General features: G+C 45.1%; 1 protein-coding gene across 10 annotated transcripts in view; it reads left to right on the plus strand.

Annotated features, from left to right (window-relative positions):
• Positions 1–27,784, plus strand: part of PPFIBP2 (PPFIA binding protein 2) — a 260,115-nt gene that overhangs the window by 226,418 nt on the left and 5,913 nt on the right. For 9 of the 10 annotated variants that reach the window (XM_074997329.1, XM_074997330.1, XM_074997322.1 and 6 more), the window contains 10 exons: positions 678–710; positions 7,712–7,832; positions 8,845–8,973; positions 9,765–9,915; positions 10,141–10,252; positions 14,228–14,316; positions 16,058–16,180; positions 16,862–16,987; positions 23,286–23,474; positions 25,698–25,868. In XM_074997329.1, coding sequence (XP_074853430.1) covers positions 678–710; positions 7,712–7,832; positions 8,845–8,973; positions 9,765–9,915; positions 10,141–10,252; positions 14,228–14,316; positions 16,058–16,180; positions 16,862–16,987; positions 23,286–23,474; positions 25,698–25,868 — 1,244 coding nt within the window. The remainder of the gene's footprint in view (positions 1–677; positions 711–7,711; positions 7,833–8,844; positions 8,974–9,764; positions 9,916–10,140; positions 10,253–14,227; positions 14,317–16,057; positions 16,181–16,861; positions 16,988–23,285; positions 23,475–25,697; positions 25,869–27,784) is intronic. The other variant, XM_074997325.1, reaches the window with a different exon arrangement.

Genomic DNA, 27,784 nt, shown 5'->3' on the forward strand with positions numbered 1-27,784 from the left:
AGCTGCGGGTGCTCCCAGCCCCCGAGGGCCTAAATACAGGGCAACTCATCCCTTTTAAAAATAAGCAGGGATGCCTTTTTGGAGTCCCAAACGTGGGACCGTCCTGCCCAATATGGGAACGGTTGGTCACCTTTTGAAGTGGGATGAGTGCAAGGGTGAAGAAGCTGGGGACATGTGGGGGGGTTGTTAGCTGCAGCTGGGCCCAGGTCTGGTAAAGCTGCAGAAGTGCAAGGTGGTGACATCCAATAGTCTGGAAAATTTGGAAATCTAGCACCTGTCCAGTCCCGAACATCCTTCATGAAAGGAATTTTACAGTAATTCCATGTAGCTTTGGAGATTGCTCCCTTTGAGAAGTTTATCAATTTTTGAGCTGTACAATAGATTTGCAACACATTACAATTGACTGAGAAGAGGTTAAAAGAAAAAGTATTGCTACTAATAAACAAAAAAACTCATCTCAATCTGTTTTATCTGACAATTTGTACAGATTTGTTTAGGTGTCACGTTGGCCATTGCAAGTCCACTTTCATTTCCAGTGTAACTTTGCTTTCTGTCATTTTCCCGCCACCTTTGATGCCTGGATATTTATTTCTTTTCTTTTCTGTAACTTTATTTTGCTGGATTTTCCATCATCTTTGCTTCTTCATCTGCCTATCTGCTTCTTGGAATGACTGAAGATCGCATCAGGAGTATTAGTGCACCAATATTAGGTACTGTATCCAATCAAGACACAACTGTAACCTACTATGAATTTTCCTACTTGCTTTTCTGTTTTTCTCCTTTTAAAAATGATGCTTGTCAGTGCATGTTGGGAGTCCTAATTAAGCAAGTACAACCCTGAAGCCATAGGACAGTTTTCTTTTAAAAGTAACAGAGAGAAAGCCATGCTAGTCTATATGCTATCAAAACAAAAAAGCAGTAAAGTAGCACTTTAAACCTAATAAATTATTTTGTTAGTCTTTAAAGTGCTACTTTACTGTTTTTTTTTCCTTTGAAAAGTATTAGGTCTGAAACGTACTGGGAACTTATTTTGGCAGATCAGCATTGCTTGGAGTGCAAAAAATTCACACCTCAGATGTGTCTCTTTTTGGGAGGTGGTAACTACAGTGACAGGATAACTCCTCCCAGAAGTGTAGGCAGCATTACCAATAAAATACCATAGTTCCTCCACTGTACTTCAGAGCATTTTAAGAATAGACATATCTTTAGTGAGGCATTTTCAGAAGTACTTAACAAAGGATTTATTCTACTTCCACCAAAATCAGGTAAAATTCCCATTAACTTGTAGACCAGAAGAGAGGCCAGTGACAAGAGATTTAGAAAAATCCTATTTTTATTAAAGCAAAGTCTCTTAAGAAATTATCATTAAAATATTAAATATTAATTATAAACCAATATAAACATAACCAATACAAATATTGTACATAAACTTGCCCTTTATGTGAAAAGCTTCAACTATTTTTATTTATTATTTGTGTTGAGGTTGTGCCTACAGTCCCCAGTCTTAAAGAATCATAGAAATGTAGGGCTGGAAGGACCCTTAAGAGGTCACAAAGTCCAGCCTCCTGTGCTGTGGGAGGGACCAAGTAAGGCTAAACCATCTGTGATAAGTGTTTGTCCAGCCTGTTTTCAAAAACCTCCGATGAGTGGGATTCCAGAATGTCCCTTGGAAGCCTGTACCAGAGCTCAACTATCCTTATAGTCACAAAGTTTTTCCTAAGATCTCATTTAAATCTCCTGTGGTGCAGATTAAGCCCATTGTTTATTGTCCTACCTTCAGCAAACATGGAAAACAGCTACTCAACACCCTCTGTATAATAGCCCTTAACATCTCCCAGGCTACGTCTACACTAGCCAAACACTTCGAAATGGCCATGCAAATGGCCATTTTGAAGTTTACTAATGAAGCGCTGAAATACATATTCAGCGCCTCGTTAGCATGCGGGCGGTCGCGACACTTCGAAATTGACGCGGCTCGCCCACACGGGTCTCCTTTTCGAAAGTAGCCGGGGTCCTTTCGAAAAGGAGACCCATCTGGACGAGCCGCGTGGCGGTGAGCAACGTCAATTTCGAAGTGCCGCGGCCACCCACATGCTAATGAGGGGCTGAATATGTATTTCAGCGCTTCATGAGTAAACTTCGAAATGGCCATTTGCATGGCCATTTCGAAGTTTTTGGCTAGTGTGGACATGGCCCCAGTGTATAAGCCTACATGCCATTATCAATTCTAGTCTTTAGTGCAGGATCCACAACTGACCCCAGCACTAAATACACTCTCTCTATTTGACAGCAAACCATTAATAACTACTGTTTGAACAAGACCCCATTGCCCTTAGCTACAGTGAAAAAAGTCCTGCTCCTGGTGACTTGCAGTCTAAAATTGTTTTCTGTGTCAAAACTCCCATTGTAGTCAATGTCATTTCTCTTTCCATATTATAGGGAAATTAGTGTCAGAGAGGTAGCTGTATCCACAAAAACAATGAGGAGTCCTATTGTACCTTAGAGATTGATTTATTTGGGCATAAGCTTTTGTGGCCAAAAATCCACTTTATTAGATGCATGAGATTAAAAGGAGATTGGAATCTAGTACTCAAGCTCTACCATGTAAATTTGAGAGAATTGTGGCCTTAGTTCAGAAGAACTGTGTAGTGCAAGCTGAATGTGTTATCCAAGTGATATGAGAAATCCGTGCATCTAAGTGAGATCTTTTTCCATGGAAGTATCCCTCCTATACTAGGGATTGGACACAAAATGTAATCAAGTTGCTCAGTAGCCAAGATACATAAGAAAGAAGTAGGGGAAAATAAAAGGAACAACAGCAACATACCTCTAGCCCTGTTTCCATTTCTTTCTTACGGCATTTTGAAGATAGAGTGCCAGAAAAATACTGTTCCTCATGATTTCAGAAATTTGTGAAGCTTTTATCTCACTATAGAAAAGCTGCATAATCAGGAGGTGCCATAAAAAACTAATCAGGATTTCGTGTTTGTCATCCTGGCCCAAAATTTTGGCTGGCATAACTCCATGATTTAGCCCTGGATCCACACACCAGGATCATCTGAGACTTCACGATTATAAACAGATAACAGATAACAGAGAGTTGGTGGGATGACTTGGATGACTGGAGCACTGTCATGAAAGGGTATAAACTGTCCAGGAAGAACAGGCAGAGGAGAAAAGGAGGACTTGCACTGTATGTAGGAGAGCACTGTGATTGCTTGGAACTCCAGTACATAGAGGGAGAAAAGCCGGTTGAGAATCTATGGGTCAAGCTTAGTGGTGTAGGCAGCACTGGAGATGTGGTGGTTGGTGTCTGCTACAGGCCACCAAATCAGGATGCGAGATAGATGAGGCTTTTTTTGGACAACTGAGAGAAGTTTCCAGATCAAAGGCTCTTGTTATCATGGGGGACTTTAATTACCCTGACGTCTGCTGGGAGACCAATATGGCGGTACACAAGCAGTCTAAGAAATTACTGGAGAATGTTGGAGATCACTTCTTGGTACAAGTGCTGAAGGACCCGACCAGAGGTCATGCGTGTCTCAACCTGCTGTTTACAAACAGGGAGGAACTAATAGGGAAGGTAGAGGTGGGTGACAACCTGGGAAGCAGTGATAATGAGATGGTAGACTTCAGGATCCTGTCCAAAGGAAGGAAAGAGAGCAGCAAATTACACACCTTGGACCTGAGAAAAGCAGACTTTGACTCCTTCAGGAACCTGATGGGCAGAATGCCCTGGGGTGCTACCATGAAGGGAAAAGGAGTCCAGGAAAACTGGCAATATTTTAAGGAAGTCCTACTGAAGGCGCAGAAAGAAACCATCCTGATGCACAGCAAGAGACCAGACTGGCATACTGGAGAAATCCTTGGAAAACTTAGGCACAAAAGGGGAGCTTACAAAAAGTAGAAACTGGGACAGATGTCTAGGGAGGGGTATAAATGTATAGCTTGAGAATGTAGGGCAGTTATCAGAAAGGCAAAAGCGCAACTGGAATTGTGACTCATGAGGAATGTGAAGGATAACAAGAAAAGTGTCTACAGGCATGTTAACAAGAAGAAGGTGATCAGAGAGGGTGTGGGGCCCCTTCTGGACGAGGGAGGTAACCCAGTGACAGATGACATAGGAAAAGCTGAAGTACTTAATGCTTTCTTTGCCTCTGTCTTCACGGACAAGGACAGCTCCCAGACTAATGCGATAAGTGATGTACTGTGGGATGAAGGTGGACAGTCTTTGGTGGGGAAAGAACAGGTTAGGAGCTATCTAAAAAAGCTAAACGTACATAAATCCATGGGCTCGGACCTATCATCTGAGGGTTCTGAGGGAGTTGGCATATGTCATTGACGAGCCCTTGGCCATTACCTTTGAAAAGTGGTGGAGATCAGGAGAGATCACAGATGATTGGAAAAAGGCAAATGTAGTGCCCATCTCTAAAAAAGGGAAGAAGGATGATCCACGGAACTGTAGGCCAGTCAGTCTTACATCAGTCCCTGGAAAAATCATGGAGGGGCTCCTCACGGAAGTCATTTTGAGGCACTTGGAGGAGGGGAAAGTGATCAGGAATAGTCAGCATGGATTCATGAAAGGCAAGTCATGCCTAACCAATCTGATTAGTTGCTACAATGAGATAACTGGCTGTGTGGATAGGGGAAAATCAATGGATGTGATTTATCTTGACTTTTGCAAAGCTTTTGATACAGTCTCCCACAATATTCTTGTCAGCAAGTTAAAGGAATGTGGATTGGACACATGGATGGTAAGATGGATAGTAAACTGGCTAGCAGGTAGTGATCAATGGCTTGATGTCGGGATGGCGGTCGGTTTCTAGTGGAGTGCCCCTAGGTTCGGTTCTGTGTCCAGTTCTGTTCAACATATTTATCGATGACCTGGATAAGGAGTTGGATTGCACCCTCAGCAAGTTTGCGGATGACACTAAGCTAGGGAGAGAGGTAGATACGCTGGAGGGTAGGGGTAGGGTCCAGAGTGACATAGACAAATTGGAAGACTGGGCCACAAGAAATCCGATGAGGTTCAATAAGGACAAGTGCAGAGTCCTGCACTTGGGCTGGAAGAATCCCAAGCATTGTTACAGGCTGGGGTCTGACTGGCTCCGTAGTAGTTCTGCAGAAAAGGACCTGGGAGTTGTAGTGGATGAGAAGCTGGACATGAGTCGACAGTGTGCCATTGTACCCAAGAAGGCTAATGGCATATTAGGTTGCATCAAAAGGAGCGTTGCCAGTAGGTCCAAAGAAGTGACTGTTCCTCTTTATTCGGCTTTGGTGAGGCCACATCTGGAGTACTGTGTCCAGTTCTGGGCCCCCAACTATAAGAAGGATGTGGACACACTGGAGATGGTCCAGCAGAGGGCGACCAAAGTAATTAGGGGGCTGGAGCATATGACCTGTGAAGAAAGGTTGAGGGAATTGGGTCTGTTTAGTCTTCAGAAGGGAAGACTGAGGGGGAATTTGATAACAGCTTTCAACTTACTGAAGGGAGGTTGCAAAGAGGCTGGAGAGAGGCTGTTCACAGTGGTCCCAGATGGCAGAACACGAAACAACGGTCTCAAGTTGTGGTTGGGAAGGTCCAGGTGAACATTAGGAAAAACGTTTTCACTAGGAAGGTGGTGAAGCATTGGAATGGTCTACCCAGGGAAGTAGTGGAGTCTCCATCCCTGGAGGTGTTTAAGTCTTGCCTCGACAAAGCCCTGGTGGGGCTGATCTGATGGGTTTGGTCCTGCCTTGGGCAGGGGGCTGGACTTGATGGCTTTTTAAGTCTCTTCCAGCTCTATTGTTCTACGATTCTATGAACAGAAGAAATTAGAAGCTGTTACAAGTGTTCGTTGTAAGCTGAGCGCTTGGGTGGCCACCCAGGAGAGATTCCGGAGCAGCCCAGATGATTAGCAGAGCGCTCACAGCCGGAAGCAATGTTTCTAATGGTGGTGTACATCTGCAGATGGCTTGATGCCCATAAGAAAAGTTATTCCACCCACAGGTGTTAAAAATTAGATGGAACACTGGCTGTAGAATGCTCATGGCCAGTTCTGATACTTCATCCACCGGAGGGCCGTGCTACCAATATGGATGAACTATTTTGTTAGCTACAGGCAAAAATGTAAAGGGCATTGACCAGACCAGCTGTTGCTGTTGGTCAATGAGGTCAGCTGTGCTCAAGCAACACAAAGCAACTCTGACAAGTCTCTTGGGCCTCTCACCATCTTTCCTAATCTTTAAACAGCTCACCTAACACTCCCACAAGTGGTGGCAGCCGTGCATTGCCCTAACTGCTATTTATTGAGTGTCATTACTATGTAAGGAGCCTTCTGAATCACGGAGGAGCAATCTTTCTACATTGGCCCAGTTTCCATCCCTGCAGTTAGCAGGGCTCCACACCCCCGCCAAACCTGTCTAATGTAATCCAAGCCAACGGAAATTTTGGTTATGTTCATATATATTGTGACAGAGTGAGACCAGGGGAATGAGTACACAACGGAAAAGCAGGGCTGTTCTGAGCTGGCAATCAGACAGGGTGGGAGCAGCTGGGGAGGAGTCTGCTCTAAATCAGTTGGGGCAACTGGACCCACTTAAGACTGCTTTTAAAAGCCCTTTCCCCAGTAGGGCAGGGAGAAGGTGTGAGAGGTGATTGAGGAGAGTGAAGGAGGCGAGTAGAGACAGGCAAGGAGAGTTTTAGGAACAGGAGAGACAGCAGAGGAGGGGAGGAGCTTCAGCAGTAAGGGGCTGGCCATCCCCCATCCGGGTGACCCCCAAGACTCAACTAGGGGCTGGAAAGAACTGATCACCTGGTGGAGCCGATCCAGGAGGGAGGACATGCTGCTTTTGCTGCTACCTGGAGGGGATACCAGGAGGAATTGTATGGGGAAGTGGCCCACGGAGAAGAGCTGCAGTATTAAGGATGAAGGGAGTCATTTCTTGCTGGCAGCAGCCCCACTGGGTCCCTGGGCCAGAACCTGGAATGAATGGGTGGGGCCCAGGTTCCCCCCAGACAGCCACCCCTCCTGCTCCCACAAGGTCAATGGGGTCCTTAATGTGGGGCCAGTGAACTGAACAGAGGCCTGGAGCTCTGGAACAAGAGTAACTTTACCACTATACATATATATATATATATATATAGCTTTCAGCATGTGTACGAAAATAAGTAAAAACTTTATTAATCAGTATACAAATGTGAATACACATACATAAAACAGTAACATATTTCAATGTTTTTAATGAGATGGATGAGTCTGAGATCCAGCAGCTGATCATGCTGTGGCCCCCTTACGAAATTTCACAACCCCCCCAGGGGGCCTGCCCCCCACTTTGTGCACTCCTGCCCTAAATCAATGGTACTACTGAGACAGAAGTTCACTTCTTTCCACTGACAAGGGCTATATTCTGTTCCTCTGAAATTAATGGAAATCCACCAGTGTACTTGGGAGAAGAATTTGTCTGGTTTTGAAGTAGGAATCCTTGAATTTGTTGTCATACATGGTGTCAAGCCAAATGATTTTCAGAGGTGAAGATGAATGAGATACACACTCAACTTTTTGCCGAGAGATTGAGTGTATTCTCACTTTTTGCATTGTGGCACATTTTTAGTGAATGAATTAATTTTAGCTTCATTTCTGTGAAACAGGTAGTTTCTGAATAGTGTGTTGTACTTTGTGGACAGATAGTTTAAAAGTAACGTGTCTACTCCTTTTTTTTTTAATCTCAGGTGATACAGTAACTTCAGATGAACTTTCACCTCTTTCTTCTGGAATAGAATCGGGTCCACAGTCTCCATTGTCTCCTGAAAATAGAAAGAGCCCAAAAGGCATCAGGAAAATATGGGGAAAGTAAGACCTTCTGAGTTTTGTATCCATGTCCTGTCAACATATTTCAGATGAGAACATTTTCAGTGTACACGATGTTCTAGAAGAGCTAGAGACTCTGGACCTGTCATAAAACAAACTGTCAAATGCAATGTGCAAAAAGAGCAATTTGGTGTGTTCACTTGGGCCCATAGACTTGCATGCATCAGACTAAAAGAAAATGGATTCCAGTACTAACAAAGGAACAGATATGGTGGAAGATGAAACTCAGTATACAGGGGAAGTCTTCTGATTTCTTCGTGTAATACATTAGCTGGAAACCAAAAACTTTAATTATCATTTTTTTCACTAGCCTTTCATTTCTGAATGCAAAAGTTGCATATACAGGTTTAGTCTTTTCTTGTCCGACACTTGCCTTTTTTAGACCACCAGTTTTTTGCTAGGCCGAATCCCAGCATTTAGACTGTTTGGGATACAGTGTCAGGACTGAGCAGTGTTACTTACAGAACAACTTACTTTCTACAAAGTTTGGTTCAGCTGCCTGATGTAACTATGCAACCATCATTGTTTGCTCAGGAAAAATTGAATGGTCTCAGCTAATAAATGTAATAGCCCAATTTTAAGTTTCCTTGGAACTTACAAAAAGCTGAAATTATCAGTGCGTTCCATATCTTCTCTCTAGCTTTAGTATAAATGTTTTGGGATTCCTGGAGAGCTGACTGAAACATGGAGATACACATATGGCATAGAACTGGAAGGGACCATGAGAGGTCATTGAGTCCAGTCACCTGCACTTACAGCAGGACCTATCACCATCCCTGGCAGGTTTTTTTTTTTTAAATCTAACCTAGCCCATGTCCTTGAAAGGCCCCCTCAAGGGTTAAGCGCACAACCCTGGGTTTACAAGGCCAATGCTCTAACCACTGAGCTACCCCTCCCCGCAAGGGAACTAGTGTGCCTTTTGCATGTCTTTTATGAATGAAATGAAAATGCTGTATATCTTGCACTAATACTGGGTGTCCTGCTCTCTGTAAAGAATAAGAAGAACTCAGTCAGGTAACTTCCATGCAGACGATCTAGGTTTGGCTGAATTTCGAAGAGGTGGTCTCCGTGCAACCGCTGGACCTCGATTATCTAGATCAAAGGAAACAAAGGGGCAAAAGAGGTAATCAACCCTCTTTTACTTCCTGTGCATTACTTAACCAAGTGTATCTCCTGTGGTGAAGGATTGCCCGGCATACTTAATTGCAAATGAATTTCACTGTAACTCCAAAGGATTTTCCTGGTGGAGCCCCTCTGCAGTGTTGCAGGGAGTAATTAATTACAGCTTCTGGTTGGAAAGTCTGAGGAAGCCATAATTGCTCTTATAACAAAGAGCAACTGTGGCATGAGCTCCTCTTCATTCTCTGCTTTAGGAATAGCTATAACCTGATTGCGAGTCAAGGATTTCATCTTCATTCTCCCCACATGTATGTTAGAAACTTCTCTCCTTTCTCCTCTCTGCTGAGTAAGAACGTTCAAATTAACATACTCTGTATTGCAGGCATATTTATCATATTATGTACTGCCAGGCTGGGTGTCGGTTCTTTTTACTGAAATTCAGAGAAAAGAGAGCACATCAGTACATGTTAGTATCTACCCACCTGTCAGAGACCCTGAGACAAATGCACCTTTTGGCTGTTCTTCAAACAAGATCAAAACCACTTATAAGCAATTGGTCCATGAATTGAAGTTGATTTATTTGTAGTCATTTAAGCATTTATCAGTCCTGTTGACTGAAGATAATGGGGGACTTAATTTTCTAATGGAAATTGGAAAAAAATACATTTAAATGTGACATTAGCTAAAATAAAGCTATTGTTAAAGCATCACTAACCTCACAATGCCAGGTAAGAGAGCTTTTCTGATGTGTCAGTTAATTCTCTTTGATCCTCATACTGCACTTGTGCTTTTCAGTGACTACAATGCTCCCTTTGCTCAGTGGAGCACGGAAAGAGTCTGTAACTGGCTTGAGGACTTCGGTCTTGGTCAGTATGTTATTTTTGCTCGGCAGTGGGTGATTTCTGGCCACACATTATTAACAGCAACACCTCAGGACATGGAAAAGGTAAGAAATCTGAAAGTATTGCTTTCAGAGAAAGGGGTAAATGTCTGGTGCTTTATTCTATTAGTTCATTGGCTGTCTTTAGCTCTAAGCATGAAAATATAGCAGCTAATTCAAAAAGGCGCATAGTCATCTTTATGTAGCAAAAGCTAAAATCAGTCTCTCTCACATGTATGTGTTCTGAAATAAGTCACTGCATATTTATTATAATGATGGTTTTCATTACAGGAACTAGGAATAAAACATCCTCTACACAGGAAGAAATTAGTTTTGGCAGTTAAATCAATAAATACAAAACAGGATGATAAATCTGCACAACTAGATCATATCTGGGTGACACGTAAGTGCTTTAAGAACTGTGGGACTGGAGAGGCAGCTTTTTCTCCTCAACTGAGAAGTAATAAAAATTTTTCAAGTATTTGTTTGACACATGTGTCAAAGTCAGATGATTAAAGGTTTGCTTGATTGTCTAAATGTGCTGTACCATAGTGTCAGCTGGAAGATTTCATTTGTAGAATATTTTAGAGATTTATATTTTAAAAGTTTGGCTTTTTGGAATGCCACTTATAATAAATATGACTGTATGTTTTCAAAGATTCCTTGCTTTTTGATTTCTATAGAAGTTTGTACCCTAGCTAAATTTAGGACTCAGAAAAAGGCAACAAAAATTCAGCTTAAAATACCTCAAGGCCAAGAATCAAACCACCCCTCCAATTTAACCACCCTGAGGAGGACTGAATGCAAGTACCAAGGGTCCTGTAGAAGTCACAAGATCAGTCATATATTCTGTCCTCTTAAGCACTTTAGGAATGTTATTTGTGAGTTTTTGTGAGAGCTGCCTCCAGCTCTGAAGGCTTGTCTACGCTTCTGGGAAGATCGACCAAGTCAGAGTTCAAGCAGGATCAACCCCTACTAAGTCATACCAGCCAGGACCTGGTCCAGCCGGGACTTAAAAACCTCAAGGGATGGAAAATCCACCACCTCTCTAGGCAACGCATTCCAATGCTTCACCACCCGCCTGGTGAAGTAGTTTTTTCCTAATATCTAACCTACACCTTTCCCTCTTCAACTTCTGACCATTACTCCTTATTCTGCCATCTGACACCACTGAAAACAGTTTCTTACCCTCCTTCTTAGAGCTCTCCTTCAGGAAGTTGAAGGCTGCTATTAAATCACCTCTAAGTCTTCTGTGAACTAAACAAGCCCAAATCCCTCAGCCTATCCTCATAGGTCTTATGCTCCAGACCCTTAATCATTTTTGTTGCCCTTCACTGAACCTGCTCCAGCAAATCTACATCCTTTGTTATACTGGGGGTCCCAAAACTGGACACAATATTCCAGATGTGGCCTCACCAGTGCCGAATAAAGAGGAATAACTACTTCTCTAGATCTGCTTGAAATGCTCCTCCTAATGCACCTCAGTATGCCATTAGCTTTCTTGGCTACAAGGGCACACTGTTTACTCATATCCAGCCTTTCATCCACCATAACCCCTAGGTCCCTTTCCATCGTACTGCTGCTGAGCCAGTCGGTCCCCAGCCTGTAACAGTGTTTGGGATTCTTCCACCCCAGGTGCAGGACTCTACGCTTCTCCTTGTTGAACCGCATCAGATTTCTTTTGGCCCAGTCCTCCAATTTATCCAGGTCTCTCTGGATTCTCTCTGTACGCTCCAACGTATCTACCTCTCCCCCTAGTTTTGTGTCATCCACAAACTTACTGATGGTGTAACCCAGTCCCTCAGCCAGGTCATTAATAAAGATGTTGAATAACACCGGCCCCAGAACTGAGCATTGCGGCACTCCGCTTGAAACAGACCACCATCCAGATGTTGAGCCATTGACCACTACCTGTTGGGCCCGACCATCAAGCCAGCTTTCTATCCATCTTATAGTCCAAGGATCCAATCCATATTTCCTTAACTTACAGACAAGAATGTTGTGGGAGACCATATCAAAAGCCTTGCTGAAGTCAAGGTATATCACATCCACTGACTTCCCCATGTCCACAGAGCTTGTTACCTCATCATAGAAGCTAATCAGATTGGTCAGGCAGGACTTGCCCCGGTGAATCCATGTTGGCTACTTTTGATCACTTTCCCCTCTTCCAAGTGCTTCAAAATGGATTCCTTGAGGATTCCCTCCATTATTTTCCCAGGGATTGAGGTAAGGCTGACGGGTCTATAGTTCCCTGGATTGTCCTTCTTTCCTTTTTTAAAGATGGGCACTACGTTTGCCTTCTTCCAGTCATCTGGTATCTCCCCCAATCTACAAGGGTCTTCAAGGATAATGGCCAAAGGTTCAGCAATGACTTCTGCCAATTCCCTCAGTACCCTGGGGTGCATTAAATCCAGACCCATGGACTTGTGCACATCTAGTTTTTCTAGATAGCTCAGAACTTGTTCCTTCCCCACAGATGGCTGCCCTCCACCTTCCCATACTGCATCATCTAGGACCGTCATGGGGAAGTTGACTTTGTCCGTGAAGACTGAGGCAGAAAAAGCATTGAGTACTTCAGCTTTTCCTGCATCATCTGTCATGAGGTTACCTCCCTCATCCAGTAATGGCCCCACAACTTCTCTGATAACCTGTTTATTGTTCACATGCCTGCAGAAACCCTTCTTGTTACTCTTCACATCCCTTGCCAGCTGCAGTTCCAATTGTGCTTTCGCTTTCCTGATTTCTGCCCGGCATTCTCCAGCCGTATGTTTATACTTCTCCTTAGTCAACTGTCCATGTTTCCATTTCTTGTATGCATCCTTTTGGAATTTAAGCTGACTAAGGATTTTCCTGTTAAGCGAAGCTGGTTGCCTACCATGTTTGCATTTCTTACTACGCAGCGGGATGGTTTGTTCCTGTGCCTTCAGTAAGACTTCTTTAAAATACTTCCAGTTCTCTTCAACTCTTTTCCCCTTCATCTTCGTTTCCCAAGGGATCCTGCTCATCCAGTCTCTTAGGGAGTCAAAGTCTGCTTTTCTGAAATCAAGGGTCTGTATGTTAATGCTCACCCTTCTTCCTTTCTTCCGGATCCTGAAATCTACAATCTCATGGTCACTGCAGCCCAGGTTCCCTCCCACTTGTATTTCTTCTACTAGTTCTTCCCTGTTTGTGAGCAGCAGGTCAAGTTGCACACAGCCCCTGGTTGGTTCCTTCAGCACTTGTACCAAGAAGTTATCCCCAACATTCTCCAAAAACTTCCTGGATTGTCTGTGTGCTGATGTATTGGCCTCCCAACAAATGTCCGGATGATTAAAGTCTCCCATGAGAACCAAGGCCTGTGATTTTGAAGCTTCACTAAGCTGCCTGAAGAAAGCCTCATCCAGCTCCTCTCCCTGATCTGGCGGTCTGTAACAGACACCAACTACAACATCACCTCTGTTACTTCCACCTCTAAGCTTAACCCAAAGACACTCAACTGGATTTTCTCCTTCCTCATACTGGAGCTCTGAGCAATCATACTGCTCCCTCACGTAGAGAACAACTCCTCCTCCTTTTCTCTCCTGTCTGTCCTTCCTAAACAATTTATAATCTTCCATGACCGTGCTCCAGTTATGCGAATCATCCCACCAAGTCTCCATTATTCCAACCACCTCATACTTGTGTGACTGTGCCAGGGCCTCTAATTCTTCCTGTTTGTTCCCCAGGCTTCTGGCATTAGCGTACAAGCATGTTAGAGAAGGAGCCGATTGGCCTTCTTTCTCTTCTTCACCCAGGAAACCCTCTTGATTGTTCCCTCCTCCTTCCCCACTTACCTCCGGGCTTGTGTCACCTCCCCCCAACAAACCTAGTTTAAAGCTCGCCTCACTAGGTTTGCAAGCCTGCCCGCAAAGATGCTCTTTCCTCTTTTAGTGAGGTGGATCCCATCTCTTCTCAGCAATCCCTGTTCACGAAACAGAATCCCATGGTCAAAGAAACCAAATCCTTCCCTGCTACACCACCTACGCAACCATGTCTGATAAAGACATGTGAAATTGATCTGTCTGGGATCAGCAGTCAACCCCTGTACTCCAGCTCTTGGGAGGAGTAATGAAAGGTCGATGGGAGAAAAGCTCCCCTCAGCCTTCCTCAGTGAAAACAGTCACAAGTTGATTTCTGCTACATCAATTCCAGGTGCAGAGTTGCCATAGCTAGAATTGTGTATCTGAAATCAACTTTCAGGTCCAGTGTAAACTTGGCCTTAGAGAAAGGGAAGGCAGGACCCTGAGTATGAGTGAAGATGCAGAAGGCCTGGAATTTCATCTTCAAGGATTGTTTTTTTTTATTTGAAAAAACTCCCTAAATTAGTTTTTTTTTTTCTCCACTCTTTTTATATTTTCAGGATGGCTTGATGATATTGGTTTACCTCAGTACAAAGATCAGTTTCACGAATCCAGAGTTGACGGGAGAATGTTGCGGTACTTAACTGTGGTAAGATAAACCTGCTTTTCTCTTCATTCGGATTGATTCTTCTTTAAAGCAATCCTGGTGTTAGCAGCTTCTGATGAATGGCTACATATTACTAGTCCCAGCCCAGTGACATCAGCATTGATAGGATTCAGATATTAGCAACAGCCTGCTCTTTATTAGCAACTTTTTTGGAAGAAATGCACTGCTTTCACACAGATTTGTGAGGCTGCAGCCAGCGATGGAAATGCTAGGCCATTGACCTGCTAAACCCAGAGTTGTGAGCTCAATCCTTGGGGAGGCCATTTAGGGACTGGGGCAAATAGATGTCAGGGAGGGTGCTTGGTCCTGCCAAGAGGGCAGGGGACTGGACTAGATGATCTCCTGAGGTCCCTTCCAGTTCTAGGAGATGTGTGTATCTTTCCTGGGTGCAGCCTTGCAAACTTGCCTGCAAGCATGCATAGCGCATTCCTGTACTTCCTTTTGTGACCACAGCCCAGCAAACCTGCCTGCTGGCAGGGACCACACAGGAAAAAAAGGGACTGTGGGCTGGGAGGGAGACTGTGGGCAGAGCAGTGGCAGGGAAAGGCAGGCTGTGGCCATGAAGCTGCACAGTCATGAAGCTGCACAGCACTTCTCTCTGCCTTATCCAAGCTGTGGCTTGCCAGGGGAGTGCATGCAGGGAAGGATGTGCTGAACCCTGAATCCAGGAGAGTGCAGGGAGAGATACTGAGTAGCTCTGTGGCATCTGAGCTGTAACTTCCCTCCCTGCTGGCCTGTTTTCAAGACTTCAGTCAGGAGAGCCTGCCCAGTGCTTTCTTCTCTAGCTGCTGCTGGATAAATCTGCCTTCTGCTTATTAGCAACTGCCATGTAATAGCAACTCTTTGCTGTCAACCAATGGTTTGCTAATAAGCAGAATTCAGGGAAAAGGGGGAATTAACTACAGTTTTACTGATGACTTTCCAACAATACTCCTTATAGTCTTGGGACTTTCTTTTCAATTTGAGTAGTCCAAAGGAGCGATACAAGGCAAAAATTGGCAGGATGGGGTCATGTTATCTGATGAATGATACAGTGAGAGCCACCCAAAGATAAGCCAATGTTCTCAATATCTAACTTAGGAATAGCATACAGGAGGTATAGCTGTCCATCGTTCCTGCATGATACCTGACTACCAGTATCATCTCCACATAGTATGTTCAAGCATAATGACCTAGAGTGTGTGCAGCTCAGTGTGTTCATCTTGTTCACTCGGTAACAATGATACTTAACAAATGGAGCCCAGCAGTCAGCCCCATACTTGTAAGGCCTTAACCAAATTGGTATCAAAACCACACAAATTATAGCTAGATTTTGCATTTTTTTTCCTTGTAACTACTATTATTCAGTTATACAGTTTAGCTGGGTATTAGTCCATAATATAACTTTAATTAGCACTGTTCTCAGAAGGAAACTTCTGCCTATATTGATCAAAGAAACCATGCTACAACCTTAATACCTACTACTTAGTTTAAATGTGGCTATAGTAAGTATGACCCTGATGTGCACACTGTCTTACTCAACCTTTACCTGCAGTTCTAGATTAATTTTATTAAGATGTAACCATTTTTTAAACAGGAACATGTATCACTGATATAACCTGAATTTCTTTGGTACATACAAATGTTACAGCACATTTGGAACTTGACTTATATTTTCCAAGGGAGGGAAAATCCCATTGTGTAGTGATATTCTGTGCACTTACCCAGGCTTTTCCTCTTTCAGAATGACCTTCTTTTTCTGAAAGTCACCAGCCAGCTGCATCATCTCAGTATTAAATGTGCCATTCATGTGCTGCATGTCAACCAGTTCAACCCCCATTGTCTGCGTCGGAGGCCAGTTGATGAGGTAAAGAAGAAAAGCATGTGTCTTGAGTCTAGTGACACTGCACCTATGCTTGTTTATCCCACACAAGTCAAGGGTGGGTGTGAAAGAAAATACAATATTTTCAAGACAAAATACTGACTCTGAATACAAAAGCTGCCTTTGGAGTCTCCTCAGGGAAGTTCCGCCTCCCAAAGAGGGATAGTATAAGTTGCTACTTATCCTCTTCCCTATCACCAGGCTAAATCCCAGGGAGCTTCCTTCTGTGTTCCTAATATGCAAGGGAGACTGGTGATCTGAAATAGGTATTATAACTGGAAAATTTGGGATGCACTGAGAAAGGGGCAATTTTGATTGAATATCCAGAAAAGCTTCCAAAATGAGACCTCTCAACACTGTGGAACAGTTTCCTATGGTGTAAGGTGGAAGTCCCATTGTTTGGTCACCCACTGGGACCAACTCTGCACTGTCAGTGAGATGAACTACCATGGCAGTAGGTATATGGCATATGTAAGTTCCAGAGCTGGTTGTATAAATTATTCACTGAATCATGCATTTACATCTAATTATTCAACCACTTTTTGTCCATTATTTTCCCAGTCTCTAAAGTTTGGCAAATCATTCACAACTATGCAAAAAATTAATAATGTTTGAGCTATGTTTTCTGTTTAAAAAAATATTGTCTTTTTCTGGTTACTTTTCCAGAATAATATTTCGCCTTCTGAAGTAGTGCAGTGGTCCAATCACAGAGTGATGGAATGGCTCAGATCAGTAGATCTGGCAGAATATGCACCAAACCTTCGAGGAAGTGGAGTTCATGGTGGCCTCATTGTGAGAATTGTTTTTTTTTGTTTCTTTGTTTGTTTTACTTTTAATATTAGAAAAATCCATTTCCAGATTATCTTACCAAACCTTCTTAATATCTTTTGAGTCTGTTTTATGTAAATTAATTTTTATAAGATGGGGAAAATTTTATGACATGCAGAAATGTAAAGTTAAAAAGGAATTGGAAATCTAAAAACCAAAGTTGATGCCATATTGTCTTCTGGACTAAGTTTTTCCTACGGATAATTTCCTGTTTGCTAGTAGCGTCTCCCACAATTCTGGATGTTTGGGCTGGTCCCTTCCTCTCTGTAGCTCACAGAAGAGGATGGATTACTTGGGCTGCGTCTATGCTACAACGCATTTTCGAGAGGGCATCTTTCGAAAATACATTTTGAAAGATGGCCTTTGGAAAGCAAGCACCCACACAGCAAACGTGGATCGAAGGGACGACCTGCCCTTTCCAAAGAGACCGTTCACACATCCAGGGTGCCCTTTCAAAAGAAAAGGGCCACGAAATACCGCAGGCGCAGGGTCACATGGAGGACAAGCCCTTCTGGGGCTATCGCCAGATGTTTCTTTAAAGGGACCCTCCCTAAGACCCTCGCCCTACACACGCTGAGGGCTGGCTAGCTGTCCTGAAGCAAGTGGACAGAGACGTGCAGAGGAGGCACCGTGGGGCACAACGTGAACACAGAGCAGTTTCTCCTCACCGCCACCCATCCAGGCTGTGGCCAGTGCACTGGCTGCGGTGCTGGCTGCCATCCTGCAGTGGCTTCAGGTGGCACCCTGATAGCCACCATCCTGCACACTGTCCTCAGAGTGTGATGCCCTCGCCAAGTCCCCCAGGCCATCCGCTGCTTGTGGGGCTACTCCACAAGCACGGACTGTTGAGACCATCTGGTGCTGGAGGACTGGGGCATTGACTGGTGGCTGCAGAACTTCAGGATGACCAAGGGGACATTCCTGGAGCTGTGCCACTGGCTCGCCCCAGCCCTCCAGCACCGCGACACCTGCATGAGGCCTACGCTCCCCCTGCAGAAGTGTGGCCATTGACCTGTGGAAGCTGGACACCCCGGACAGGCACCGATCCATCAGCCACCAGTTCAGGGTGGGCATGGCCACTCTCAGGGCCGTCCTTATCGAGGTGAGCCATGCTTGGGGCCCCTTCCCACCACAGGCTGTGGGGAGGGGGCTCACTGACAAGGAACAGCACTGGGGATCTGTGGGGGGTTGGCCCCCCGCAGGGACACAGAAGGGGATGGGGACAGGGTGCCTGCTGAGGGTAGGGGCAAGGTGTCCCTGGGAGGAATGGTCTGTAGGGTATGGGGTCAGGGACAGGGTGGTGGGGAAGGGAATGGGTGGGCACGCAGTTCCCCAGTTCATACTCATGAGCATGTTCTTCCCTCGCACCCTGCAGGTCGTCTGGGGCATCAACGACGTCCTCCTCCTCCACATCGGGGACCTTGATGTCACTCTCATGGGATTCAAGGAGTTGGGCTTCCCCAACTGCTTTGTGGTGCTGAATGACACCCACATCACATCCAGGCCCCGGAGCACAGCAATGGGGCCTATGTCAACCACAAGGGCTACCACTCCATGGTGCTTCAAGCGCTCATCAGCACCCAGAGTCAGTTCATGGACATATGCATGGGCTGGGCTGGACTCACCCACAATGCCCAGGTGTGCCGGAACTTGTGGCTTAGCTGCCGGATGGGTGAGGGGACCTATATCCTCTGGCGGGAGCTCCCAGTCAGGGACACCAAGATGCCACCCTGCATTGTTGCCGACACTGCCTACCCCCTGCAGCCATGGCTCATGTGGCTGTACATGGGATCCATGCAGCCTAGCCAGGACATTATTAATGGGTGGCTTAACCAGGCCCGTAATATGGTCGAGAGGGCATTTGGCCATCTTAAGGGGCACTTCCAGTGCCTTCTATCAAGGCTGGAGAGCCTTGTGGAGGCCAAGCACGAAGCCTTTGTGCAGGGGTGGGCAGCTGAGGCTGAGCATAGCTACGAGCAGCTGGGTGCAGCACAAGCAGCCAGCCGCCAGCCTGTGCCACCAGGCCCAGCGAGATGGGGAGTGGGTAAGGGAGGCCCTGTGAAAGGCTTTTGCCTGGGAGACACAATGATCCCCCACACAAACACACCCTCCACCACCACCCGCATGCACATACACAGGGGTAAGTGGGAATAAATGTTTTACTGGGCATAGAACAGAAATATCTTGTTCTTAATAATAGTACCAACTATGGGGGTGGGAGAAACTATGTGCAAGGGGAGCCTGGGGTGGGGGGCAGCCACCACGGCTTGGGGGGTGGTGGGGGCCTTAACCCTCGACTGGGTCCCCACTGGGGCTGGGAGCAGGGGGAGGTAGGGGTGTTGCTTGGGTGCAGCATCTGCGGGCTTTCCAGGGTCCACCCAGGGGAAGGGTGGGGCAGAGAAGCTGCTTCCACATGGCCAGCGCTGGCCATTATCAGGTTGGCCAGTTGGAGGAGGCTTGCTGGGGGTCGGTTGGGTGGGATCAGGATAGCGAGGTTGGGGTCGGTGGGGGTGAGGTCGAAGGTATGAGGGGGCTTAAGGGGGGAGCAGGTGAAGTGGGGGTGGGAGGGGCTTGTGAGGGGGCGGCAGGTGGGGTCACATGAGTGGTCACAGCCTGGGTGAGCACATCCAGGCCGGCTTCTACTCTGTCCCAGGCTGACTGCCACCCTGTCCCAGGCCCGCCGCTCCATCACTAGCCACTCCCACAGTACGCCAGCAAGGGCCCACAGGACAGTGGTGTGTGCGGAGTCCTCTGCGGCCCCGTGCCATCCCTGGTCGGGATACGGGCCACACCCCCTCACCCTCCATGGCAGGCCTCCCTGGCCCATGGACAGGGCTTAGCTGGCACCCAGGTGCTGGAGCTCTGGAGGCAGAAGAGGAGAGAGGATTGGCTGTTAGTCCCGTGCATTGGCCCCTGTGTCTCCTCCCCTCCCTCCACCATCCCAGAGGCCCAGTGCCATCTGGACTCCAGAGATCCCCACATGGGTGAAGCAAGCGCAGGCTTCTGTCTGACCCTCACACCCTGGTCGCTCCATGGCTGTGTGGCCCATGGTGCTGTTCAGGATGGCTGCTGCTGAGTGCTGCTTACAGCTCTCTCCAGAGCCCTGGGAGCATGGCCATCCAGGTTGCATCTGGACTGGGGCCAGCGACCATGTGGGTGGGCTGTGGCCACCTTGGGCAGGACTGAGCGCCCCCTCCCTGGGTTCCCGTGCTACTGGGATGCACGAAACCTACCTGAGGGTGCCTCCAGGAACTCTGGATGGCCCGGAGGGGATGTCGATGATGAGGGCCCCCTTGCTGGAGCCCTCATCATTGGTGGTGACCTTTGGCTGCTGGACTATCCGCTGGAGCCTAGAGGTGGCTGGCCGTCCCGGGCGATCCTTTATGTTCATCCCTGGCTCTGTCTCCATCTCCATCTTGGCCATGCCCAGGACCACGGCTGGAGGTGCTGCGTGGTCCAGTTCTTTGAAGTAGGGGCAGCTGATGGGCACTGCCCCGACTGTGTGGCTGCATCCCTGGCCTTGCAGTACCCCTGCCAGAGCTGCTTCTCCTTGGCATGTACCTGGTCTGTGGTGCTGGTAGGGTGGCCCCAGCTGGTGAGCCCCTCCGAGTGCCTCTCAGAAGGAGAGGGGGTCCCGGAGTTCAGCTTCCATCCAGGAAGGAGCCCTGGGAATCTCCCTACTGTCTCTGTGGGGCCTCTGGAGGGGCAGGGGTCTGGGGTGCTGACCATGAGTTCAGGGAGTACAAGCATTTACCTCAGGCATCACTTGAGGAAGCGTGCAGCTCAGCAGTGTGGGCTCCCTGCTACCAGCATGCTCTCAGCTTCCTGCCTAGGGGTTTGTGGGAGACTGCGGCTTTAAACGCAGCCGGGCGCAGGAGCCACAGAGCTTCGCTTGCACCATCAGCGGTGCCTCTGCCTGCCAGCTGACAGATGTCATGGAGCACTACCTCTTGCGAAATAGCCATCCACGGACCGCGTACACACGCTCTCTTTTGACAGAATCTTTCGAAAGGGGACACTCTTCCTACCATGGGAACACAGGACCAATCTCGAAAGACCAGCCAACTTCTTTCGAAGTTAATTTGGAGAGGGTATGGATTGTGTGTGGATGCTGTGGGGAATTTCAAAAGGGGCCCTTCTTTCAGAGTTCCTTTTGAAAGTAGTTGCTAGTGTAGAATGAGTTCTGAGGACCAGAGAATCTGGAAGACACGTGAGTGCCCTGGGCTACACAGATACTGCCCTGGGCTAACCACGACTATTTTAAAGAGATGAGCACCTACAGTAGAACCTCTGTGCAATCCTTCATGTGTTCTGGGGAAGGGCCCGCACTTATAAAATGAAGCCTGGAAGATATCTGATCTTCGTCACAGAGATTCAGCATAAATCTATTGTAATGTGACTGCCCATAGAATGATCGGTGTACACAATGCTTTGAGGCTTAGCAGCTGAAAGTTCAGTGCTAGGGTAGGCCTCCTGCAGCTCTGGAACAATGTGAGAAGGTCTCAAATCTTTGCTATGTCTATGCCCGCTTCTAAATCAACTGGTTTTGGTAGACTAAGTCAGGTAGATTTTGTTGACATTGCTAACAAAAACAATAACCTGCAAGAGCTGTCTGCTATCAGGGATAGTGGACCGCTGATCAGGATGCGTGGTTTCAGAACCTGCACTCCAGCTCAAGTCAGAGCAAGTACACAGCTATTTTTAGCCTGTCAATTGATGTGTGCTTTGAGATTTGATGCTGGGGGCAGAGGCAGGAGTGTCACTGTCTAGATATACCCCCAGGCACCTCCCTGGCTGAACTCTTTCCAGCTGGGAGTGGGGAGTGGATAAGATACTGGAGACCTTGGCAAACAGGGAAGGAGGGTGATGTTTGAGCTTGACTTTTCCTGGGGCACTCAAGACCCAACAGTGGAAGAGGGCAATTTGTGGTCCTGCAGGTCTCCCCTTGGGACTTGGCTGACTGGTGGTGTCCTCTTCTTTCAAGCTTCTTCGTCATCTGTTCAGAGACTCCTGTTCTTTTTTTTTTTCTCCCATTTTGGACTCACCCACGCATCCTCTTCGACTCAACTCATGGCCCCAGAATATAACAGAATATGAGCCAAAAGGCTGGGTGCTGGCTGCCCACCATCTTCCAAGCTCAAGAAGGCTGTCACACAGGTGGGGTAGTGTTTATAGAGTTTGCCCTGTGTGTATCTGTTTGCTCTGCCATGTCTGAGCGGTGCAGAGGAACTAGCAGAGAGGCTCAGGGTGATTTAAGTCACCTGACGGTAAACCAAGCTAGGGAAGAGAGGCTGGGAGGGCAAACACTGCTTGCAATTGTCCCCACAAGAGCACCCCCCCCCCGTAAAAAAAATAAAACAGAGGAAAGCAGGTGGCAGCAACATAACTGCCATCCACGTACCGCTGCCAAGGGCATGTAGTTCCAAGACTTTTATCCATTGCTATTAGCTGCAGAGGAGGGAAGCAGATCAGATGTCCAGAACTGTAGGTGGCACAGGGCTACATAAAAGAAGTTATACAATGGAAATTAATTTATTGATAAAGCATCACCAGAGTTGTTCAAAGAAATAAAATGACCTTGTGGGGCAGGAGCTGGTCATGGCTAGAGAACTGCTCTGGGTTTGCTGGACTGAAGCACCCTTGCCTACCATTGGGGATTGTTTAGACTTGGGAGATAAGAAGATCAGAGCTGAGGTGCATCTACACTGGGTTTTAAAAATCCCCAACAACAAATTGCTGAGCCTGGGTCTACAGACTTGGGCTTATGCTATGATGCTAAGAACAGCATCATACCTCATCTTAATCCACTCCCCAGAGTCTGAGCTCCAGCCTGATCCTGAATGGCCACACCACTGCTGCGGGTTTTAAAGCATAGGTTAGATATAGCCTTATGTAGATTAAGGACACTGAGTGCAGTGGGTTGCCTTTAAAAGCATTTTCAGGCATTTGTGTGCATTCTTTGCAACATAAAAGTGCCATATATATTGTTTAACTTCTCTCTATGTTGATACTAGGAATAGGTAAGAAACATTGCAGAGCCTGAGGTAACGTTGGTTTAAACACAACTGTAAAGATTTTTCAGGTGACTCTTCTCACTTACTTGACAAATAAAAGGTTCCATTCTGAAGTGTCTACATGAGAAAAAACATAATTATTAAAACTATACAGATAATTAAGTGGCATTACAGAATAGGGTTTTTTAATGTATCTTTGAGGTCAGAGGGTTATCTCCATAAAGCATAATTTGTGTTGTTGTAAACAGATACTGGAACCTCGCTTCAATGGTGACACACTGGCAGTGCTGCTTAACATTCCACCTCAAAAGACCCTCCTGAGACGCCACCTCACCACTAACTTTAATGTGTTAATTGGGCCAGAAGCACAACAAGAGAAAAGAGAGCTCATGGACTCGACAGCTTACACACCTCTTACTACCACTGCAAAAGTCCGGGTATGCTACTGTGTGAATTCTGGGGTAGTTCAGAGTGTTCTTCTTACAACCTAATGGGGAGCCCTGAAAAGTGTTACATTTTACTTATTCTTTGTCACAGAGATTCAGTATAAATCTATTGTAATCTACTACAGAAATATACAATATCATCATAAACTTTTATTCAAAGAAACTACAATCCAATGCAAAATATTGTTCATCTTTATCATTAATTGTTCCTAATTTAATGACAATTTAACTATTTTCCAGAAAAAATTGACTTGGAACTTAATTGCCTGGACAATTAAACGTTGTCTTCTTTTCAGCTCCTGCAGTGTATTTCAAGTATACAAATGATATCTGTTAAATCTGAGCTCTTCCCAATGGCCTAAGACAGTATTTTCCAAATGGTGTTCTGTGGAAACCCAGGGTTCAGTGAAGTGAAAATAAGGGTTCTGCAACAAAACTACAATTGGTGACTCCTCTGCGGCTCCCAGACCTGCTGCCACTGAAACAGTAGAACTAAGGCTGGGTCTACACTCACTGTGGAAAATCAAAGGCTTAGGTTCAATCTTCTGGGGTGCAATGCATTCCAGGATCAATGTCAACCCCAGAACTCCTTGTGAGCCACAAGGATTAAGGAATGCCAACAGGAGGGGCGCTCCCATGGGCATTCTGCAGTGGGGACAGGGGCCAATGTTGACGGCTGCAAAATTGATTTTTGGTATGCAATTGGCGTACCTAAAATTGTGCAGCAGCCATCAATATTCAAGGTAAGTGTAGACCCAGCCTAAATGTAATTGGTTTAACAGCTGGCAGGACAGCGGCAAGGATCTGGCCATTAAACCAAATGAATTTGGTTCCATTATTTCAGCAGTGGCAGGGCAGGGACCTGCAGAGAGCCCCCATCTTGTCCTGCTACCTGAGGGGCCACACCCCTCCGGTGGGCCTGGCTCAGCTCACCCCCACCAGCAGAAAACCTCCACACCAGCCCTCCTTCTGGTAGGCACATGTGCCCACCCCATGTAGGCTCCCCAGCTAGCACCACAGATGGGTTAGTCCTGGGAGCCAGTGTGGGCCTGAAGTGGGTTAATCCTGGAGATTGGGGGATGGGTTTGAGGCTGAGAAGGGTTAAGCCTGGGGTGGGGGGACAGGTTTATTGGATGAGGGGGCAAAGGTTGGAATGTGGAGGATAGATTTGGGGGTTGAGGTCTGAGGCAGGTAAAGCCTGGGGGGCAGGTTTGGGGGCTGTGAATGGGGTTTCACAAAATTCTTTCGAGTTTAAAAGGGCTCCATGGCCAAATAAAATTGGGAAACACTGGCCTAAGACAGTGTTAGGATTTGCAGAATCTGTACATCAGCTCTGATTGTTACCAAAATATAGAGAGAACTGTTTGTGGGTCTGATTTTGGGAATACTTAAGCACAAGTGACTTCACTTATGTAAACTGCCTATTGATTTTAGTTGGGCTACACACAGACAGGTGAGTGTTACGAATACTACCCATGACCCCATTTCAAGAAAATACTGAAGCTCACATCTTTGGCCTTGATTCAGCAAAGAATTTAAGCACCTGTGTAACTTTAGATGCAAAAATTGTCCAATTGAAATCAGCTGATTTGCTTAAAGTTGCACAACTAGCACAATTAATTTCAGTTGGACTACTCATGTGCCTAAAGCTAAGCACTTATTTAGGTATCTTGTGGAACAGTGTCCTATTTAATAGCTGGGCAGACGGAAGATCAAGTTTAAAAACTGCAGATTGTAGCTGAGCTTATATCTCAATCAAGTGGCTGAACTACTGTCATTGCATTTTGAATTGTTTATTAGCACAGTTGCTAATTAAATCTGAGCTACAGTCAAACGCTGCTAAATCAGTGCTGGGGGAGACTGTGAATTAGCAAATCTACAGACAACCATGATTGGGGGAAAAAACACAATCACAAAACACATTTGTTCATTTATTTTGATGAGTTAAACTGATAATTCATCATCTTAGTAAACATACCGAAGTATAGCTAGAAAAGAAAATAAAAAGTATTTTTAATTTTAGCAGTTTAATTTTAACTATTATATTCTTTCAAAAATATATAAGGGATTATTATAGCTGTATTTTTCTAGTTTATAGACTTCAGTCAAGATCTGTGCATCGTTGGCATCTACAAAATTGTGACTTCAGAATAGATTTTGCATGTTAGACACATCGTTCCTCTTGTGTAACACTTTATCATTTCATTATTTTAGCCAAAGAAACTTGGATTTTCACATTTTGGAAACATAAGAAAAAAGAAATTTGATGAATCTACAGATTACATTTGTCCTATGGACACAAGTCCAGGTGCAACAAATGGCACTCAAAAGAGCTACAGTGGCTACAAAGGACTTAATCCTCTCACTGATAGGGAACTGGATCAGGTGGGACAAATAGACTGATGTCATTCTCATCTCTCATCCTCTACATGCATTCCAAAGCTTGCCAATAACATTTTGCCGCCATTTTGTTACCATATATAACAAAGTCTGTGCTACATCCGCATGAACTCAGTGAGATTATATGTATTGTTCTGGACACCTTTGAAGAGTTTGAAACTGAGAATATCAGATGAATTATATTATTATCTTTGTAAGTGTAAACCCCATCTTCAAGCCCTTTTTCAGGTATATCAATCCTTTACACAATGAAAATGAATCTATTTGGACAGTTAAATTTCAGGTAATAGTAGAAAAAAATTTTTTTTGTACTTTTAATTTGATAATCCAGGAGTACTGCACAGAAAAATTTTATCTTTATAAGTGGTTTGTAACATAATATCATACTCAGATTAATTTGTACAGAGGTATCAATTTATATTTTATTGTTATGAAACAACTGAATTGTGTATTTTAAGACATTAATTGAAGAGTGCAGCATTTGCACCATGTAAATGTATTAGAGACAATGAAATAATTATGCTTCAGCATATATATAAACACGATGAATCACTTTGAATAATTCACTTTTTCAAATGGAATGGAATTTAGTTTACACATCACATGCAAACAGGACATTTGCATAAAAAACTCTTGTCTAGCCTCCTTTCTGCCCAAGTCTGTGTAAAGTAATGCAATTCCTAGAAAATGGAGCTTTTGGAGTTTCTGTAATTCATAAGCGCCAGACCTGGGCAGATCCTCTGATCCTGTAAATTATCATAGGGCTAATCTATACTTATGAAAAATGGACTTCCAGAGTTCTATTTTACCATGTCTGTTCTCTCTGGGCTTGGCCATCAACCCCTGTACTCTATGCTCATGGGCTGTCGGCATGAGCCAAAAGAGGCCTGGACTACACGAGGTGAGAAAAGTTGATTCTGATACATGGATTCTAGATACACTAATGGCATAGCTAGAATTGTGTATCTGAAATCAACTTTCTTCCCTAGTGTAGATTTGCCCATCGTTTGAGTGACTGCTGAGACACCTTACACTAGCTGAAACCATCTCAGGTTAAAACCAGATTCAGTAGTTTCCCTCAGTGAGAAAGTACATGAGATATTGACCACAGAACTGATAAGACTAACTGTGACAATTCATGTTTCACTTGCATGGTTTACTGCATCTAACATATCATTTGTGTTTATCTGTACAGTAACTCATTATTTAACCCCTGTCTTTTCTGATGTAAGTAATGTAAGAGGACCCAGTTAATAAAATTGTGTTAGCGAGCATATGTTTTAGTGAGAAGAGAGTGATAACATATTTCACACCTAGTGGCTCTTGTGTTAGTCCTTACAAAGTAAAATGTTATTGTTAATCGGATTTATGTTAAGGAAATATAAGTGAGTAACACATTCCAACAGAGTTGAATGCTGTCAATATCTGTAGTGAACATATTTTAATGCTTGATGTGTTTACTGAATGGAGTGCCCAGTTACAAGGTAAAAGGAGCAACAGTGTGCTCCACTAGGAAGTAGTCTCTGCTGATTCTTCTTACCTTCTGAATGGGGTGAAACTTTTGCCCACAGTAAATTAGTGCCTGTATTTGTTAAAAACAAATTAAAAATAAGTAATTCCAATCTTTTGTAAGCCCCCTTACAGTTCACTTTTGCTGAAGCAGCATGGATTTAACATTATTCCACCATTACTGACACCATTTTGAATCACTAAATCCAACTGTGCAAATGCTACAAAATGTTTTGAATATTAAAAAAATTGACATTCCATCTTCAAGCTGAACAAATGGCCTGGAAGTGAACAGAGTATAGACACACATTTGTACAGGGAAAAATTAATATTTTTCATGAGCTACTATTGAACCCTGTTTACATTTTAGGTCACGTGATGTGCTCAAACAG

This window comes from Carettochelys insculpta, chromosome 6, assembly GCF_033958435.1.
Source record: "Carettochelys insculpta isolate YL-2023 chromosome 6, ASM3395843v1, whole genome shotgun sequence".
Taxonomy (NCBI): domain Eukaryota; kingdom Metazoa; phylum Chordata; order Testudines; family Carettochelyidae; genus Carettochelys; species Carettochelys insculpta.